Raw genomic sequence first — 19,527 nt, 5'->3', positions numbered from 1 at the left:
TCTTTCAAAGAACAAAACTTGTACCTTTGACGAGGTCCAGTTCATTTTGTTTTTTAATGAACTGTGCCCTCAGGGGCACATGTAGGAAATCCCTGCTAACCTTTCAGAGCAACTGCCTGCTGTTTTCTTCTAGACATTTTACAATTTTAGGCCAGTGGTTCTCTGCTGGGAAGTTTTGCTCTCCAGGGCACATGTGGGGATACCTGAAGACAGTCTGGAGGGTCCCAGCTGGTGGAGTGGGCCAGTGGCACCTAACAGAGGCCGGTGATGGGGCTCAAGGTACTGCAGTGCCCAGGACAGCCTTCAGAGCACAGAATCATCCCGTCGGAAATGCCAGCAGTGCTGCGGCCGACAAACCCGAGTCAGCTCTGGCCCCTCGGAGTTCACTGTGTGTGCTGTGAGGTGGGGATCTATGTGCACTTTCTTTCTGCATGTGAGGTAAGGATGTAAGTTGTTTTTTTTTTTAATCTTACTGCACTGAATTGCCTTGGCACCTTTGTTGAAATCAAGTGATCATAAACATGAGGATTTGTACCTAGATTCTCTAGTCTCTTCCTTTGATTTGCATTCTACCTTTATGCCAGTGAATTTTGAAATCAGGTAGTGTAAATCCCCTAACTTTGTTCTTTTTCTAAGAAATTTCTTCTTTACATTTTCATATACATTTTAGTATTAGCTTTTCAAATTCTGTAAAAAACAAAACGAAACTGGCATTTTGATGATCATATTATATAAATCAATTTTAAGGAAAATTAGCCCTCTTATGAACAGTCTTCTAATCCATCTTGGTATATTTCTCCAATTACTTGGATCTTTAATTTCTCCCAGAAACGTTTTTGTAGGTTTCAGTATAAAGATCTTACACTTGTTTGGTTAAATTTATTCCTATGTAGTTTATTTTTAGATGATATTGTAAATGGAGCTGTATTCTTAATTCCATGTTTGAATTGTTTACTGAGAATATATAGATTTGGTATTCTACAGACTTACTAAACAGGCCTATTTATTTTTTGGATTCCTTATTGTTTCCTACATACAGTTTATGTGATCTGAGAGTTTTACTTCATCTCCAGTCTGTATGCCTTTAATCCCTTTACTGGCCTCCTCTCAGTAGAATCTCTGATATAACGTTGAACAGAAGTAGTGAAAGCCGCATACCTTTCAAAATTAAAAATTCAGAATTCTGAGACACTTTTAGTCCTATGTGTTTGGGTAAGGGGTGCAAACTTGTAGTAACTAACTTTTAGGATTGCTGGGAGGACTAAACAAGATACCACATACAAAATGCTTAGTGGAAATCCTGGCACAGATAAGTGACCTTCTAAGAGACAGCTTTTAGAAAGAGAATCAAGTGGCTGCTGGCGGACACGTTGTCTGGGTGGCCCTCTGTGGCCCCACGGCCGGGGGATGGAATGCTCCGCGGCTGTCCCCACCGGGAGTCGGCACATGTTTGGTCAGCTGCCAGCAACTGCTGGTGTCAGGGGAGCTCTGCCAAAGTACTGATACCTGAGCCCCAAAGTAGCCAAGCCCAGGATGCAGTGTACGACATTGTGAAACAGGGCGGATGCGATGGGGGGAAGGACCCAGGCCTGCGGGGCGGTGCTGAGGCTCAAGGTTGCTGGGCAGTAGTGTTAAGATGGGCTTGGGGCATACGCTGGGTTTACATCAAGAGAAAACACTTCATTATTTCCATGTGCGTTGTTGCTGCCTTTCTCTAAGGTTTATTCTAGAAGTAGATCCATTGTATTTGCTGAGACTTGGTATCTATTTGGGGCTTCCCAGGTCGCGCTAGTGGTAAAGAACCTGCTTGCCAGTGCAGGAGACATAAGAGATAGATGTGGGTTCAATCCCTGGGTTGGGAAGATTCTCCTGGAGAAGGGAATGGCAACCCACTCCAGTACTCTCGCCTGGAGAACCCCATGGGCAGAGAAGTCCGAGGGGGCTACAGTCCATAGGGTCACTCAGAGCGACTTAGCATGCATGCACACGATGTTTATTTGAGGCAGAAATCGCAGCTGAGATGAGTACCATGAGGGAACAGACACATGAGGGCATCATGCAGTGCCTGCAGCCTCGCTGGGTTGAGCGTTTTTCTCCGAGACAAGCTGAGCGGCTGTGTATGTAGGAGTCATCCCGAATCCCCATTTCTTCCAGGGGACGGCGGGCATCCTGGAGGCTGGCGGAGACCCTGGTCTGCGGTGGGTAATGCGCTCCTCACCAGAAACTAGGCTCACAGAAGCCAGGGCTACTTCCATGGCGCCAATAATCATTAATTACAGCTCCTGACACCTGTCCTCATTAATTACTTTGAAAGGAATCTCAGGGACCTACGGTGTAACTGTGATAATGGACCAGCATCCTTCATACCTAGCAGACGATAACCAAGAGACTTGGTGCAGGAGTGGGGGAGGTTTCCTTTGTTCTCAGTAATAAACAGAATTTAATTTTCAGCCTTTATTTAACAGTACAGTGCTTCAATGACAAATCCTGGGACTTAATTATGATCATCTCCGGGACACACAGACTGGGTTTATATAGAAAAGGACCAACAGGGGAGGGTCAGTACTTCTCTGAGACACACACTCAGACGTCAGAAAGTCACACGAAGGCACTTCTTCATACACCGCACACGTGCCCAAACGTGATGACATACGAAGGCATCCTTTCATGGCCGAGGACGAGCGGTGGGCTGAGAGGCGTCCTCATCACGGCAGCAGATGGTTCTCAGAGGCACAGAGCTTGTGCTGGCTGATTGAATCTAGAGGGAGAGAAGCAGTTAGCACTGATAATGGCCCGCATACGGCAAGGCAAACATCTTATCACAGCAGTAGTGTTAGTCCCTCAGTGGTGGCCAACTGTCTGCGACCCCATGGACGGTAGCCCGCCAGGCTCCTCTGTCCACGGTCTTCTCCAGGCAAGGATACTGGAGTGGGTGGCCATTTCCTCTTCCAACCTTATCATAGATACACAAAACGTATTTAAAATCTTCAGTGGTCCTGGGCTTCATAGTCCACACGTGCCTATTCACAGTGAAGCAGAATAAGATAAAGTGAAATGAAGAGTTCAGCTCCTCAGCTGCACCAGCCACATTTCAAACGCTCGGAGTCCACATGTCTTCTTGGATGTAGCACACTTGGACATGCCCTTCCTGGTGGAACGTTCCAGTGGACAGTCCATGACATGGGAGACGCAAATTCTCATCTTGCTACGGCAAGTACGCTCTGGTACAGGGCAGAGCATAACTAACTGTTTTTTGAGAACCACAGGACCTTTCCTGGCCCAGGACCAGCCCCGGCTGCAGGAGAGGGGCCCGGCACAGGTGGGCCTGCAGCCGGCTGCAGCAGCCTGGTGCTCTCAACACCAGAGAGCTGACTGCCCCCAGCCCTCCTGCTGCTGTTAGGATGAGAGAGGCGTGCAGTGGGTGGTCAGTGCTGACTCACTGACAAAGTTAACTTATTGACGGCAACATTATCCAGAGGGTGAACAACTGTGTCTGAAGGACTTTAAGAGGTCAGGATGATGACCAATAGAACATGGATTGAAAGTTGTGACGGTTTTGAGATACAAAGCAGAAAAAAATGGGTTTATTTTATGACTAAAAGAAAAACAAAACAAACAAACAAACAAACAAAAAAAAACAGAAGAAAAAAACAGCTCATCTTAGTTGTAGCTCAAGGCACTGCCCCGGAATTTAATCACAGCCCTCCAGAATGAATGCACGGCTGCATAGGCTGTCTGAGCTGGGAACTGAATCGCAGAAGGGGGGATCATTAATATTTGTTATAGAGATCATACACATTATATAACTGTAATTAATATATACAGTGGAACTGTAACAATTATCATTGATATCATGCACACCATAGTCCTCTCCACAATACAGTTACAGATTATTATGACTTATATTTTAGTGTTAGTCCTTTATTTATGATATGTATTGCATATACTTTCTCTCAGTTTGTTACTTGCCTTTTAACTTTTCTTATAGAAGTTTTTACTTATATATTAAAATTCTACCAGTCTTATTGCATTTGTACTTTGAATCACAGGTAGAAAGGCTTCCCTAGACTTGGTAATACAAAAATCCAGCCATATTTTCTTCCAGGTTGTAAAAACCCCATTGATTCTATTTTTTACATTGATTTCTGACAGGATGTCATTTTTGAAAGCCAGAGAAGACTGCAAATGGGATGATGCTCTTTCCTACCTAATCTAAAAATCCAGTATATAATTAGCACAGAACAGATAAATAGATCAGTGGACAAGAACAAAATCCAGAAACTGACCCATGCATATATGGGAGTTGAAGAGATGATTCAAGGTGGCATTACAAACCAATGGAGAAAATTCCCTGACAGTCCAGTGGTTAGGACTCCATGCTTCCCTGCTCGGGGAACTAAGATCCCACATGACAAAAAAAAAAAAAAAAAAAAAAAATCAGTGAAGAATGATAAGTTATTAAAGAGATGAGATGATTCCTTATATCCCACAATAAATAAAGATGGGTTAATGCTCTAAACATTAAAAGACTATGAGAGCATTAATAGAGACGGGAGACTAGGGTAAAGCTCGGGGCAGGGAACGCTTTCTAAGTGAAACCTCAGTTTAGGTGCTGTGGAGGAACAGAGGCATTTGATTTCATCCAGAATCATAATTAAAAATGAAAACCCACAGAAAACACCATATAAATAAAGACAGACAAGTTGAGAGGATTTTATATTTATCACAGAAGGTTAGAGTTCATATTAAACAATCAGTGTAAAGCAATGTGGAAAAGAGAAACAGCCTGATGTAAAAGCAGGCAGGGGACAAGAGCAGGCAAGTCCCTGTTCGGTGCTCACGAGGAACTCAGTAATTAGCATACACATTAAGTAACGAGGTCACCAGATACTGAAAGCATGGTTAAAGTCTGGAACTGGTGAGGGTGTGGGAAACAGCAATATCAAAGTACTGTTAGAGTGCAACCTAGCGAAGCTGTGTGCATCAAAATTTAAAGGACACACACCCCAGGGTTCAGTAATTCTCCGTCTATGAATCAAAAATGCTCTTGTCTGGGATTGGACTAGACCAACTAGAGCTTACGACGGTCTCTTAAAATTGAATTAGAATCACTCCAACTAGAACACACACACACACAGAGTTTACAATAGCAGAAATAGTGGAAATAACTCCAAATATCAAATAGTAAGGAGTGTACAAATTAATCACAGCACCTCTGACGGTTAAAAAGAATGAAGCAATTGCATCAAAATGGAAGGATCTCCTAGACCCAGAGTTGGATAAAAGCTCATGAATGTGAGATTCTCCATTTACGGAGAACAAACCCTCAATGCACATGTTTATATACATTTATTTCTATGTAAATACATGTTAAACCTGAAAGAGACAGCTTTGTCTGTAGTGTAGCTACTTTAGGGAAGGGTAGTTGAATTTGGGGATTTTATGTATTTCTCTACTGTTGGATTTCCTTGACCATGAAATCAGGTGTCACTCTACATATCCGTCCATCTATTTTGGCAGGCAAAAAAATATTGGCCGGAGAAGGATCCAGTTTTAAATTCAGATAAAACATAAGCCACAAAAAGTCCGTGGCTAACCCCTCTGCCCTCTGGGACAGTGCTGCCCGAGGGGTTCACCCCTGGACCCCCGAAAAGGGATGAGGGGCGCGTGGTGGCGTGTGTGGTGGGGGTAGGGGGCACTCGAGGAGCGGCCAAGCGCCAGGCCAGCCACGTCCAGGGGGCGCCTCCCAGCCTCACGTTCCTGACTGTAAACACACCCGGGGAGAGGGATTTCTGTCCAAGTTCATTTGGCATCCGAAGACGGCCACGTCCCCAAATTCCAATGTCATGTCAGATGTACGATCGTCTAACACTCCATAAAACGTGACCACAAGACACATGTTAGCGCAGTGCCAGTCCCCGCCAGCCTAGAGGGAGACAGATTGTACACGAGAGGCTCCCATGAAATTGCAATTGGAAAGAAAGAAACCCAGGTTTTGTTTGTTTGTTTTCAGCAGAGCTATCTCACAGGTCTTGGCACACGTTATCTGCACACATTCAAGTTCACTGGCCATGCTTCTGTGTGGTCGTGTGGTTGGGATGTTGAATCAACATGCCGCCAACGCTTTTTCTTTTTTTTAAGGGTGGGATGGATAAATCACTTTATTGAACTAAGACTCCGGTTGCCAACAGCCAGATGTGGTCGTGTGTGTAGAGTTTGGGGCCCCTCAGGGCCCTGCTGGGAGCTTTATCTTGACAAAACGAGCCATGAATTTTAGGGCTGGCAAACAGCAGTGTCTGTGCAGCCGGTATCTGTGCATAAGGGGTCAGCTCGTGACTCTGCAGGGCTTCCCTGGTGGTTCAGATGGTAAAGAGTCTGCCTGCAATACAGGAGACGTGGGTTCGATCCCTGGGTTTGATCCCTGGGTTGGGAAAAATCCCCTGAAGGGAATGGCAACCCGTTGCAGTATTCTTGCCTGGAGAATTCCATGGAGCCTGGCGGGCTACAGTCCATGGGGTTGCAGAGCTCGACACAACTGACCGACTAACACTTTCACACGACACTTTCTTCTCTCTGCTGAGCAGAGCGAGGGTCCCTGACGGTTGCTGAAGGTCGCCAAGTCCTTTCTGATGCTGAGCCCGGCCCGCGCGTCTCTCTGGACCCACACCAAGCATCTTTCCCCCCTTACCTGCTGTTTCCCCTTCTGAACAAGCCAGGCCCTTCTCTGCTTCTCCATGGATCCTGAGTTCCAGGCCCTCACTGTTCTCCCGGGTGTTCAGAATCCAAGTCTAGGACTCCCCTCCCCATCTTCTCTGTCCTCACACAGCACAGTGTCCAACTTGCCAGAGGGTGCAGTTGGACTCAGCACTTTTATTTAACATCTGACAGCTTCACATCACCTCCATCACTATTACCCTGGTCCCAAACCACCATCACTGATCACCTGAATCTCTGTAAGAGCCTCAGGTCACTCTCTGCTTCTCTTTAAAAATATGTCTCAGAGCCCACTTCCCTTTCTTAAAATCCTCTGGTGACTTCTGCTCATTCTTAGAACAAAATCCACACAGCTGACTGCCGTCCACACGACCTATGGGCTCCAGGCTCCGCCGTCTCCTCCCTGTCATCCCCTGGATCCACGGCCTCTGCCCACCTCTCACCGTGACCCTAACTGTTCCCTTAGCGCCACATAAGCCCCTCTGACCTCGGCGACGAGCCCAGCTCACTGTCTCTCTCCACATTCACAACCTGTTTTCTTCATAGTATTTATCACCACCAGGATTTTAGAAAATGTTGTCTGTCGTCTTTAGACTGTAAGCCCCCAAAGAGCAAGGGCGGTATCTGCCTTGTCACCTGCTATTCCAGGAGTGCCAAGAACATGCTTGGCACATGGAAGATGCTCAACAAACACAAACTGGGTGAGTGAATGACCTGATGCCGTGCAGAGGATCTGAAGAAGACAGTCTAACCTAGCAGGTCTCAATCTTTTTTTCTGCTCTGATATTGGGGTAGAGATGCTCACTTATCTGATACTTAACCAAGGGTACAATACGAATTTGTGCTGTCTTAGACAAGGCTGTCTAGTTTATTCCTAGCATGCCAACTTTTCCTTTCCACCCAAGATATGTGAGAGAAAAGATATCACAGGGCTAGCCTTGAGTTCACTATTTTTTCTATTACATTTTATATCTATTCCTGGGCATGGAAATGCTAATGATTTTAGTAAGTGTATCTTAAGAATCTTGCTGAATTGATTATAACCATTTCTTGACTCTCTTCAATTTTTCTATGTATATACTGTATCATAGGCAAATATGTTGTACTTTTTTTTATACTCTATCGTTTAGGAAAGTTCTCTTATTCCTAATTGTTGTTATTGTTTTTAATCATGAGTAGGTATTGGATTTTCTCTAATGCTTTTCAATATCTGCTGAGAACAATCAATGGACTAGAAGAAAAGATTTAAAGATCTTTGTTTCTACATTCTTCAGTTAAACCTTACCTGATTATATGTTTCTTAACATACTGCTAAACTTAATTTGCCAATATTTTACTTTGGATTTTTACATCCATCTTCACAAATGAGTTTGGGTTAGTCTTGTAAAATGAGATGAAATAATTTCTTTTCTTTTTCTCCTGCAGTAATTTGAGATGCTTAGTAAAACTTTTGTTAAAACTATCTAGCGGGAGGTGGTAATGATTTTTTGTGGTCAGACAGACATGAGCTGAAAGTTACCATTTAAACCCTTTTAAGTGTATAGTTCAGCGGCATTAAGTACATTCACAATACTGTGACTTCACAACACTGGGCCACCATGACCACTGCCCGCGTCCAGAAGTTTCTTAACAATCACAAACATAATCTTTGCATTCACTAAACAGTAACTCCCCATTCCTTTCCCCCCTCCTTCCAGACTGAATCTCTGTATTCTGTCCCTATGAATTTGCTTATCCTTGGGTATCTCATAGGCGCGAAATTACGTGGCATCTTTTTGTGACTGGCTTATTTCACTTGAACGCAGTGTCTTCAAGGTCCGCTCGTGTGCTGCAGGTTTCAGAACAGCCTTCCTTTTTGGGGCCGGATAACATTCTGCTGTGTGTCTACATCACAGTTTGTTACCATCATCTGCCCGTGGACACCTGGCTGTGCCCACCTTTTGGCTGTCGTCAGCGGGCTGGGTTTCTCCCGAGGCCTTGCCCTTCTCTTTCCTTGCATGGCCTTTCCTCTGTGTGTGCACCCTGGTGTCCCTGCACCTTCTTATGAGGTCACTGATCCAGGCGAACTCGCGCCCACACTTATAGCCTCCTTCCACCTTAATCACCTCTTTGCACTCCCCGTCTCCACACACAGACACAGCCTTGGGTGCTGGGGATCAGGACTCCACGCACGACTTTGTGGGGACACAGTTCGGTCCATACGCGAGCTCCATCACTTGGCAGTCAGTGGTGAACATCATAAAACCTAACATCTAACAACAACAAAACCGCAGGCTGTGAACTACAGGCAAAAACAGGCTGACCTACAGGCAGCGTCACACTGGGAGACTGAGCCGTGAAGTTTCTTTTGCTCTGTAAGCCCCAGCCCCTCGAAGACACAGGGTGAGCCCTCACCCCTGAGTGGGGGGGCGCTGGGGGTCTGCGGTCGTGCACACGGCAGCCTCGTGAACCTGGCGCTGCCTCAGCGCGCAGCGCTGGCATGTGAGAGGCGGCCTGATGCCTCACACAGCAACATTTCCAGGGACAGACGCAGAGAGGTGACCTTGTTCACAGCGCTTCCTGTTCTGAGCCGATACACAGCTGGTGACTAGGTATGCTGCATAAAATATGGTCTACTCTTTCCGCCTTTTTTCTTTTTGAAAGTGAGGCTTGAGGACTGCGCCTTGGCTGGAAAGGTACAGAGAAGGGTCTTCTCTTTCCCAGTTTGTCCACTTGCCTTTAACATGCTTTTTAACCTTCAGATCACAGATAACGTTCACGCCCAGTGATGGGCATTCAGTCGGTGTAAATGTAATAAAGTGGCTGGTGGGTGGGGGTGGGCAGGGAGACGGTTTAGGAAATTTCAAAGATGATCATCTAGGACTACTGGTTAAGCAATGAATACCATTAAAGGGAGAGCTTAGAAACGCACTTTCTGAGCACACTCTTTATCTTTTCAAGGCTAATACTTAAATTCTAATAATTTACATTTATGTACTTATAATTTATATTTAGTTTATTACTGTTAAAAACTGTTAAGGTACTGTAAACTGCAGCTAGCAGTTAATTTTTTTTAAACCAATTAATGTATTTTTAAAAAGCCTAAAACACACGAGATGTTGAAATGATAAAGTTTCATGAATTGGTTTTAGTTCCACTCATTCTGTCCTGGTAGAATTCATGCATTTGGAGACCAACTCAGAACACAGAGAATTCATCTTAGGGTCTGAAATTGCCCCTTAACCTTCTGCAGTGCTTTCTGCATGGTGGCCGAGCTCAGGGTCCCTAAGGCGAGGAGCAGGCTCAGCCGACCTGCCTCCTTTCTCCTCGCCTCGCCTTTCTGCCCCCACCTCTCCACGCCTGGTTCTTTATCTGTGCAGTGGAGATGTGGCCTGAGATGCTCCGAGGATCCCTGATGGACTCGACGTGATCAGCAAACCGTCGGTCCGGGGCTGTAACAAACGCCCCGTGCAGAGCGTGCAGCTCTGGGCTGCTCTCTGCTCGGTCCTCCGAGGGGGCGGAGATCCTGCTAGCACGTACAAGGCCGCACACTATCAGGGGCCTTTTTCTTGAAAACACTGACATGGGGAGACATTCAAATCAAATGCTGTTTTATAAGTTATAAGGAAATCATGCCGAGGCAAGACTTTTTTTTTTTGGCAAGGCTGTTGTGACTATTACATTATGTTCCCACAACAGCATAAAATGTATGTTTTATCACTTGAACATAGCCCAGACTGGAAATGGCGCCTGAGACTGGAAATGTCTTATGAGAAAGGCCAAGCTCAACCTGATAAGACCGGTGGGGATAAAAGGAGGGAAAAATGGCCACAGCTCCAGCCACTGACCCTTGATGGACACCCCGTGGGCCCCTGCCAGCCCCCACGCCAGCGGGGACCCAAGACCTGTTCTTTCTTGACCGTGAGATGGGAATGGTGCCCTGTGGGGGGGCGGGGAGCCTAACTCCTGGGAAGTGCTTCAGAATGTAACCAGTCGTACCAAGATCAGGTAAAGGTAACTTTCTGCCTCCTGGTGCCAGGAATCTGAGTTTTGTTTTCCTGTTTATTTCCATATGTGTTTAAGCTCCACAAGTGTGCTCTCTCTCAGAAATCCCCACTCCCCCTCTGGTTTAATGATTCATCAAGAATCTTGGCCCAAGTGTGCTGCTGTTTCAGGGAAAGCGGGCCCTGGGGAACGGCTCGGGAACACAGTCGGGACCTGTCCAGAGGCCTCAGCAGAAGGCGGCTCGGCCGATGTGAGCTGCTCAGAGCAAGTGACTAAGTCATGGCTTAGGTTTCACGTGTGCGGCCCGAGGTGGAGTTGGCTTAAGTTCACGCTGTTCTAGGCCAGCAACACCAGGCAGCGGGAGGATGGTGAGACAGTTTTTTTTTTTTTTTTTTAAGAAAACACTAAAAAACATTGGGTTACCGGTTCTAAGATACGATAAAGGGATAAAAGGCCTATGTGACGGCTCACGGTGCTCAGATGTCAGAGGTCACGGCAAAAGTGTCCACCTTCCCTCCGCTGAGAGGGAGATGCTAACGCCCCCCCTTCCTCCTACTTGTCCAGCCCATGCGACTCCGTTGCTCAGTGCTGTTTACTTGCTCCGTCTTGTCCGATACCTTGCGACCCCATGGACTGTAGCCCGCCAGGCTCCTCTCTCCGTGGGATTTCCCAGGTAAGAATACTAGAGTGGGTTGCCATTTCCTTCTCCAGAGGATCTTGCCGACCTGGGGATCAAACCCGTGTCTCCTGCATTGGCAGGCGGATTCTTTACTATCTGAGTCACTAGGAAAGCCTTTGACTGTATTAGGACTGCAAAAACAAAGACCCCATAGAATATAGGAATAAATGCAAGGTACTTAAAAAAAAACAACCTTAGAATCTTTGGTTTGGAAGGGAAATTACAAATCTGAAAAGCTGCTTTCAAGAGTTTAAAAAAAGTTTGAATAAAATAAATAAGTCTCAGGGATTCTAGCTCACATAGCATCTGATATTCTAGTTGGAACAAATTTAGTTGATAAAATTTGAGTCCTGCTTTTCATAATTTATCACAAAATGACATTTAAGTTGGTGCTTTAACATGGTTTTAATTTTAATTTCACAACATTTTGAGAATAAAGTATTCTCTGGAAGTGTTTATGGTGAAAGCTAATGGGAAGGAGAACAGTCTTCAAAAGGGAAGACGCTTCTCTGCCAAAGGAACAGGAAAGACTTTTCTATGTGTTGGTGAGTCTTGGGGCCCCACGGCCCTGAACACTGTCCCCTGCAGAGGGAGGGAGTCTGCTCCGATCATCCTGTTTATTACTCTGTCACGTACAGAAGTAACTAAACTAGGTCCAGAAAGAACCAGGTGACTTGCACTTGGTAAGAGAATAAAGAATCAGCCTGCAATGCAAGAGACCTGGGTTCAATCTCTGGGCCGGGAAGATGCCCTGGAGGAGGGCATGACAACCCACTCACATAATCTTGCCTGGGGAATCCCATGCACAGAGGAGCCTGGTGGGTACAGTCCACGGGCTAACAAAGGGTCGGACACGACTGAGCGACTAACACACACAGAAAAGGCGATGATCTAGACTGTGTGTTCTGTAGGTCTGTGCATATGTGGAGAGATACCAAAATGAAATCTCCTTCACCTGCACAAAGCTGGAGCTCCATTCGGAGGGAGATGCACACACACTAACAGAACACATATTTTTCAAGTATGTAACACTCATACGATGGGGTTGGGGAGACAGCCAGAGGACCCAGTGCACACTGGCAGCGGGACTGATGTTATGGGTGAGGATTTCAGCACGCGGAGAGCCAAGGATTCCAGGACACACAATACCCGGATGTTGCCAAGGGCACACACAGATGGTGTGGGCAGTGACAAATGAGAAACAGGACATGAGTTATGGGAGAGGAAAGGACAGAAATGCGGGCCCGCAGCTTCAGCTCTGAGGGCCCGTGGACATGACGATCTGGGCTTCAAGCAGGCAGGCATCTGCCTCCTGAAGACCCGCCAGCAGGGGGGGCTACGTGGCCAGACCCCTGGGGGAACCTGGCAGGCGGCCGACACGTGCACAATGTGTGTGCAGAAATGCACCAGCGCCAGGAAGGGGCTGGCCAAGTTCCCCAACCTGGAAATAATAAGAGTGCAAACCAGCCTCCGGCCCCCTGCACGACCACAGGCTTTGGAATGACTAGCCGTCGATGTGACTGTTGATGTCAACCATGCGCAGCCTGGCTGAAGGAGACTCTTTTCAAAGCACAGTCTGCTCTCCAGTTGGTGTCATTTTGATACATGCACTTCTCTTAAAAACAAAACAAAACAAAACCAAAACCTCTGTTTGAGAACATAGGATGTTTTGAAGGTTGTATTTTTGGCATGTGGAAATGAGTAAACAGCTTCTGTTGGCTTCTGGACTGTAGCTACAACCATAGGTGTTTTGAAGTTAGTTTCCAGGCAAATGATAAATGACTGTGCACCAGAAAGTGAAAGATTTTGTATCAAAGGAGGACCATTGGTCATTTACAAGATATTCATAAACATGGTTGTTATAAATGAGTGCCACCGGAACAAACACAGTCTCTGCCAATCTGTTAAACCAGCAGTCCCCGACCTTTTTGGCACCAGTGACCAGTTTGACGGAAGACAATTTTTCCACGGACTGGTGGGGGGGTGGTTTTGGGATGATTCAAGCACATTACATTTATTGTGCACTTTATTTCTAATTTAATGCCGCCACTGAGCTGACCGACAGTGGGGTACTGGTCTGCGGCCCCAAGGTGATCCTGGTATTGAAGAGTAACATTTAGGAAGTGGTGAGAGAGGCCAGGGGTTTGGGGTTTAGAGACAAGGAAAGTGAACAGGAGTAAGACTGAGAAAGAAACTTAGGCGGAGAGGGAAGACATTTAAGAAGCCACATGAACATCTTGGCCAAAAGTGCTGAGATGGGTAATCCAGTGTCAGGGGTTGAACCTCCACAAAGCCCACAGGTCGAAGCCTGAACCTCCAGGATCTCGGAATGGGACTGTGTTTTGAAAAAGGGCCTTTGAAGGGTCACTAAATTAAAATGAGGTCATGAGAATGGGCCCTGATCCAGTTACTGGCGTCCTCAGAAGAAGAGGAGATGAGGACACGAGGGAGAGCCATGTGAAGACACAGGCAAAGACGGCCTCCTGTAAGCAGGGGAGAGAAACCAGCCTCGCCGACACCGATCAGACGGCCAGCTCCAGGACACAGGGAAAGACGGCCCCCACAAGCAGGGGAGAGAAACCAGTCTCGCCGACAATAATCAGATGTCCAGCTCCAGGACCGAGGACACCTTCCTGCCGTCTCCGCCCTGGGCCTGCGGTCCAGTTACAGCAGCTGGACCAACTCGTGGCCGTCCACACGCAGTGGAGGAAGCCGTGGAGCTGAACCCCAGTGGACCCCCCGCCCCCCTCGCCACTGCATCCCACGCCCCCGGCTCCGCCACCCCCTCCTCCTGGCGCCCCGGGGCCCCCAGAGCCCCCGCCACCACGGTTGGCCTCCAGCCGCCCAGGATCAGGGCTCACCTGGGACCCCGCCTCCCCTGCAGAATCCCCAGGGGGCGTTTGCACAACACAGCGACACTGATGCCAACACACACATCACATTCACGTCACACCTGCTTTTGGAAATAAAAGCCAAAGGCGCTTTGTTGTAAAACAGCACTGTGAGCACGAGGACAGGCAAGTGCGGGCAGCGGGCGTCAGGGGAGCTGCAGGGGGTGGACCGCAGGGGCAGCGGGCGTCCCGTGGAGCTTCTGGGAGTCAGGCTGCCGCCAGGGGCAGCGGGCGTCCGGGGAGCTGCAGGGGCCGGGGCGGGCCAGCAGGGGCAGAGGGCGTACGGGGAGTTGCAGGGGCCGGGGCGGGCCGGCTGGGCCTTGCACACAAGCCAGGAGGGCCGGTGGCAAAAGTCTAAGAGGACTTCCTTTGTCCCCGTGAGCTCACCTGGACGGACAGGTGGTCCTGTGACAGCTGGTAATCACACAACTTTTTTTCTTTAACCACAGGCCTCAACGCAGATGATGTGAGAAGCGTATCACCCTGATGCTCTCCCCAACCGTCGCCCCCAGGACCGCAGGACAGAAGCTCTGAAGGGCCTCCCGCGGCTCTGACTTCATAAGGTGCATCCCTCCCTCCCCTCCACCCAGGAACCAGCATGTGGATGCTTACCTAGGATCCATGTTTCAGACAGGTATTTGACCGTCTCCTTCCTCCTTCCTGGGGAGGGTCCGATGAAGATGCTGGCCTGGCGAGGGACCTGTGTGACCCGACCCCCGCAGAGCACGACCAGCTCCCCCAGCTTGGCTCTGGGAGGATTGCTGGCCGGGGAGATGAACATGGTTGGCTGGTCAGCAAACAGGGTTCCGCGATACTGCCCGGCGGACGACAGGCGTTCCTGGCGGCAGAGCTGTGGGGAGAGACGGAGGCGGGGGTTACTCCAGACCTCTTCATTGTTGAGAACAGGCTGACTGAAATAGAGCAGGCTGAGGTTGGGTTGTCTGTCCTCCATGGGTTCTGAGGATCCAGTGGTGATGACAACATTTACGAGCAGATGACATTTTCTGTAGCAGCAAAAACTCCAAGCAAATTTACAAGCAAAAAAAAAAAAAAAAAGGCCTTTGATTTATTACAGATTCTAAACCAAATTATTGGAAAGCAATCAGCTGTTCGGTTGAGCCAGGCGGACAGCCTCTGGGTCCTGAGTGATGGGAGGGCCATGGAGGTAGGTGGCTCGCCCAGAGTGCCCACCGCGTGGGACCACCTCCTCCACCCGGCTCAGGGCACCCACAGCGGGCGGCATCAGCGCTGAGCCGCTCCATCCACCCCTGCCCGTCTGCAGGAGAGTGCAAACTGGAGTCCTGGCCGTGTGCTGCGGGCCAGGTGGGTCCTGAGGGGTGCGTCCAGGTGGGTGGGGGCCAGTGTGGAGACCCTGCAGGTTCAGAGCCGCTGTGGCCGCCCTCAGCCTGCCCTGATGGGTCAGGGTCAGCGGCTGGCCCAGGGCGGCGGGGAGGCCCCTCTATTCTGACACACAGTACTAAGTACCAATTAAAGAAAGACTCCTCTATGCGCAGATAGCCCCGGGGAGGTGGTGAGGGTTGACGACTTCAACCCATGAATTTCCCTGAGGACAGATCTGTGGCTCAGGGCAGTTGAGGGTTTTGACGGGAGGTCTGTGGGAGGAGAGGGAGGTGCCCCTCAGAGGAGGGGGCACCCAGCGCCCAGAGAACAGAGGGTGGCCAGCGTGGGGCCAGCGCTGACCTCGAGGCAGGAAGGCAGCAGAGGATACCCTCCTCAGCCTGCCGCTCCGGCAAAACCCGAGAGAGAGAGCTGTTCCTACACTCAGTTTTCATGCTGCTTTCATTTTTAGGAAAAGATCCTACTACAAAAAAAGAAAAAGGCTCCATCATCAGTGAAACCAATGTGATAAATTTAAATCCGGCTGTAGAGTCACTCTCGTTTCTTACCCTAAGGTTGAGTTTTGCCATAAGCTCTGATATAAATCATCACATTTTATGTCTTCCCTTCGACTCGGTAACTAACAGGGCAAATGACAATTCTACCAGTGTGGTACCTTCGTTCATGCCGTCAGTTACTCCCAGCATCCCTGGGAGGCAAGGGGCGGGGGGGGCTTCCTTAATTTTGCACATGAAGATACTGACGCAGAATAGATTTGCTTTGGTTAACTGTGAGCTGAGCTGCAGAAGAAAGCCCAAGACCCATAAACGCAGTGAGTCACGGGGCCACGCGGCCCTGCCGCTGGGGATCAAGAACCTCCGTCAAGTTGGATGTGGTCACGCTGTAGGAGGTGAGAGCTGACACAGCAAAAGAACAAAGTCAGGGCACCTTTCCCGGGTTTTCTGCTGCTCAAGCCAACTCTGTCTTTTCGTCTTGAGCAGGGAAGCGCGGTCGTTTTCTGGGTGCTGATGTCTGTGGGGCCAGGTGTTCAAGGTGGGCGCCCCTTCCCGCCAGGGGCGGGGGGAAGACTCAGCCAACCGCAGGGACCCTCCTTACAAAGGCCTGCGTCATGCCTGGGCTGGAGTCTGGCCAGTGGGGCGTGAGGGCGGGCCTGCTGGGGGTGGCTTTTCCTCACTCACTATAGGAGCAACTTTGTCCTGTCAACACAGGACACCCTGGATTCCCAAGGCTGAGAACAGCCAAGAGGGAAGATGGAACGGCGTGGACCTGGGCAATGAGGGCCTCTAAGTCGGTAGCCTGACCAAACCAGGCCCTGTCCTCCTCTATCCTTTTAATGTCGGGGTGGGGGGGACCTCCTAACTTTTGTTTCTCTCCATATCCTCAGTTTAATCTCCCCCCCAAAAAAATAAATTTTAAGAGGTATTCTGAATTTTAATTGACTTTATATTAGATCCGGGTATGTACAGTGATTTGATATTTTCTTATGTTACAAGATGATCAACACGATAGGTTTCATTACCATCTGTTATGGTTTCATTACCATCTGTTATCATATAAAGACAGTACATGGTTTTTGACCATTCTCCCCACACTGTACATTTCATGCTCATGATTCACTTATTTTGCAGTTGGAAGCTTGTACCTCTTCACCCGCCCACCCCGGCCCAGCTTACCTCGTCCCTTCCCCTCCCACCACAGCGTCCCCTTCAGCGGCCACCAGTCTGTTTTCTCTATCTATGCCTCCGTCACTGTTCTGATCTGTTTGTTCATTTGTTGTGTTAGTTTCTATATATGAGTGCTATCACATGATATTTCTCTTTCTCTGTATGACTTACTTCACTTAGCACAATACCCCTTAGATCTATCCATGATATTGCAAATGGCAAGATTCTATTTCTCATGACTGACTAATAGTCCATTGTGTGTATGCACATCCCACGGCTTTAGCCCCTTGTCTTGGACACGTACGTTGTGTCCATATTATGCGGGGTATTATAAATTCTCTTTGGAAAACAAGCCTCTTCTGACTGGTGCTGTGACGACCTAGAGGGGTGGGCTGGGGCAGGGTGGGAGGGAGGTTGGAGAGCTGGGGGACATGTACACCCATAGCTGGTTCGTTTCACTGTACAGCCGGAACTAACTTAACACCGTAAAGGAATCATGTTCCAAGTTTCAAACAGTGATCACAGCACAGTGACAGCAGGTAATTTTAAATACCTTTTGAGTATCCACCAACAGTGTTACTACACTTGGTTAACTGGGACTAGGTTCCTATGCAAAGCCAGCAGCCTGGCAGGGTTAGGCCCGATGGTGATGACTTTGGGATAGGACCGGTGGTGGAAGGCAGGCCCTTCATTCATAAACTTTACTATTCTTTACATTTTTAAAGCACAAACTACTTCCATAAATGTGTTAGAACTTCAGTGGCAGAGGTTTGAAAAAAATATCTACTGAGCAAGTTAGCACATCCACTTTACAAAATACCATAAATCTGAGGCAGGGCTTGGAAAAGACAAGAGCCAGAGACTGTCCCGTCTTCTAACTGAGTCCCCATCCCAACCACCATTCCTCCATATTTCAAATCCATAAATTATGCTGCAAGGGCAGGCTGACTACTACCATCTGCTGAGAACACTGGATGCAGCTATATTAAGATTCCAAATGTAACGGATGCATAGTCCTCCCCTCTCCTAGGATTTTATGACCGATCGGATAACATTAAGATACCGAGTAAATGCAGAGTGTCAGCTTGAACTTCCAGTTTCTCTGCTGCACCAACATCTAACAAGTAATTTTTGTATTTATAGCCACATTGGGGTACTTCCTTATATTTTTGTAGCTAGGTTTCAGAACTGAAAACCAGAAGACACGAGTGAACACTGTAAGGGACGAACATTTCAAAGAGCAATTTGAATTGCTTCTCTTTTCTGGGATCCTTGACAATAAGACTTGAGAACCAATCATTCTGATTCAGACACTCAAGGACATCAAAAGAGAGCGTGAGACTCACAGAACGATTACAGACTGTAACGGTTATTATATGGATTATAACAGATTATTAACGATAGCAAAAGAGCTAACATAACTAAGTTAAACCATCGTTAGGCAGTGGTGGTGGTGGTGTGCTCGCTCGGTCGTGTCCGACTCCCATGACCCCACGGACTGCAGCCCGCCAGGCCCCTCCATCCATGGAACACCCCAGGCGAGGACACGGGAGTGGGCTACCACTTCCCTCTCCAAGGGATCCTCCCGACCCAGGAGTCAAACCCGTGTCTTCTGCATTGCAGGCAGACTCTCCACTGACTGGGCCACCACAGAAGCCCATCTTTAGGCAGAAAGTCTCTCAAATGATAGTGAGAAGACAACCTGTCTGTCGGGGGCGGGCGGGGGAGCTTTCCAGGTGACTCAGAGCAGGAGACGCGGGCTCCATCTCTGGGCCGGGAAGACCCACCGAAGGAGGGCTCGGCAACCCACTCCAGCATTCCCGCCCGCGGAACCCCATGGACAGAGGGGCCTGGCAGGCCGCAGACGGCGTCCCAGAGAGTCAGACAGGGCTGAAGGGACTGAGCACGCACTCCCTCTGTGAGGTCAAAGGTCTCTGCCACCCGGAGTCAATCCCCCGCATGTCCTCCACATCCCGTGGTGCCTGGATCCCCAGCTGACCCTCACTAGCCGCTCAGGCCTGGAGTCCTCCACTACAGCTGTCCCACGCAGAGTGCTCCCTAGGACCGAGCCCTCGCCTACTCCAAAGAGGATGGGAACGTCAGGTGTGGAGGAGCTGACCGTCTGAGGCTTAAGACAGCTTTGGCCCAGCTGCAGGCCTCTGAGACAGTGAAGTGGAGGGAAACAGCTTGAAAGGGTCCAAAAGCAGAGCCCTGTTTAACACCAATGAAGCTCCTC

The 19,527-nt window shown here is 48.6% G+C and overlaps 1 protein-coding gene across 3 annotated transcripts in view; it reads right to left on the bottom strand.

Annotated features, from left to right (window-relative positions):
- Positions 1-2,439: 2,439 nt before the first annotated feature.
- Positions 2,440-19,527, bottom strand: part of MCPH1 (microcephalin 1) — a 219,970-nt gene continuing 202,882 nt past the window's right edge. For all 3 annotated transcript variants that reach the window (XM_065901537.1, XM_065901536.1, XM_065901538.1), the window contains 2 exons: positions 14,881-15,118; positions 2,440-2,758 (listed from right to left, as the gene is read on the bottom strand). In XM_065901537.1, coding sequence (XP_065757609.1) covers positions 2,706-2,758; positions 14,881-15,118 — 291 coding nt within the window. In that variant the 3' untranslated portion in view covers positions 2,440-2,705. The remainder of the gene's footprint in view (positions 2,759-14,880; positions 15,119-19,527) is intronic.

Source organism: Muntiacus reevesi, chromosome 10, assembly GCF_963930625.1.
Source record: "Muntiacus reevesi chromosome 10, mMunRee1.1, whole genome shotgun sequence".
NCBI classification, from domain to species: Eukaryota; Metazoa; Chordata; class Mammalia; order Artiodactyla; family Cervidae; genus Muntiacus; species Muntiacus reevesi.
This window is presented reverse-complemented; position numbering and strand designations above follow the sequence as displayed.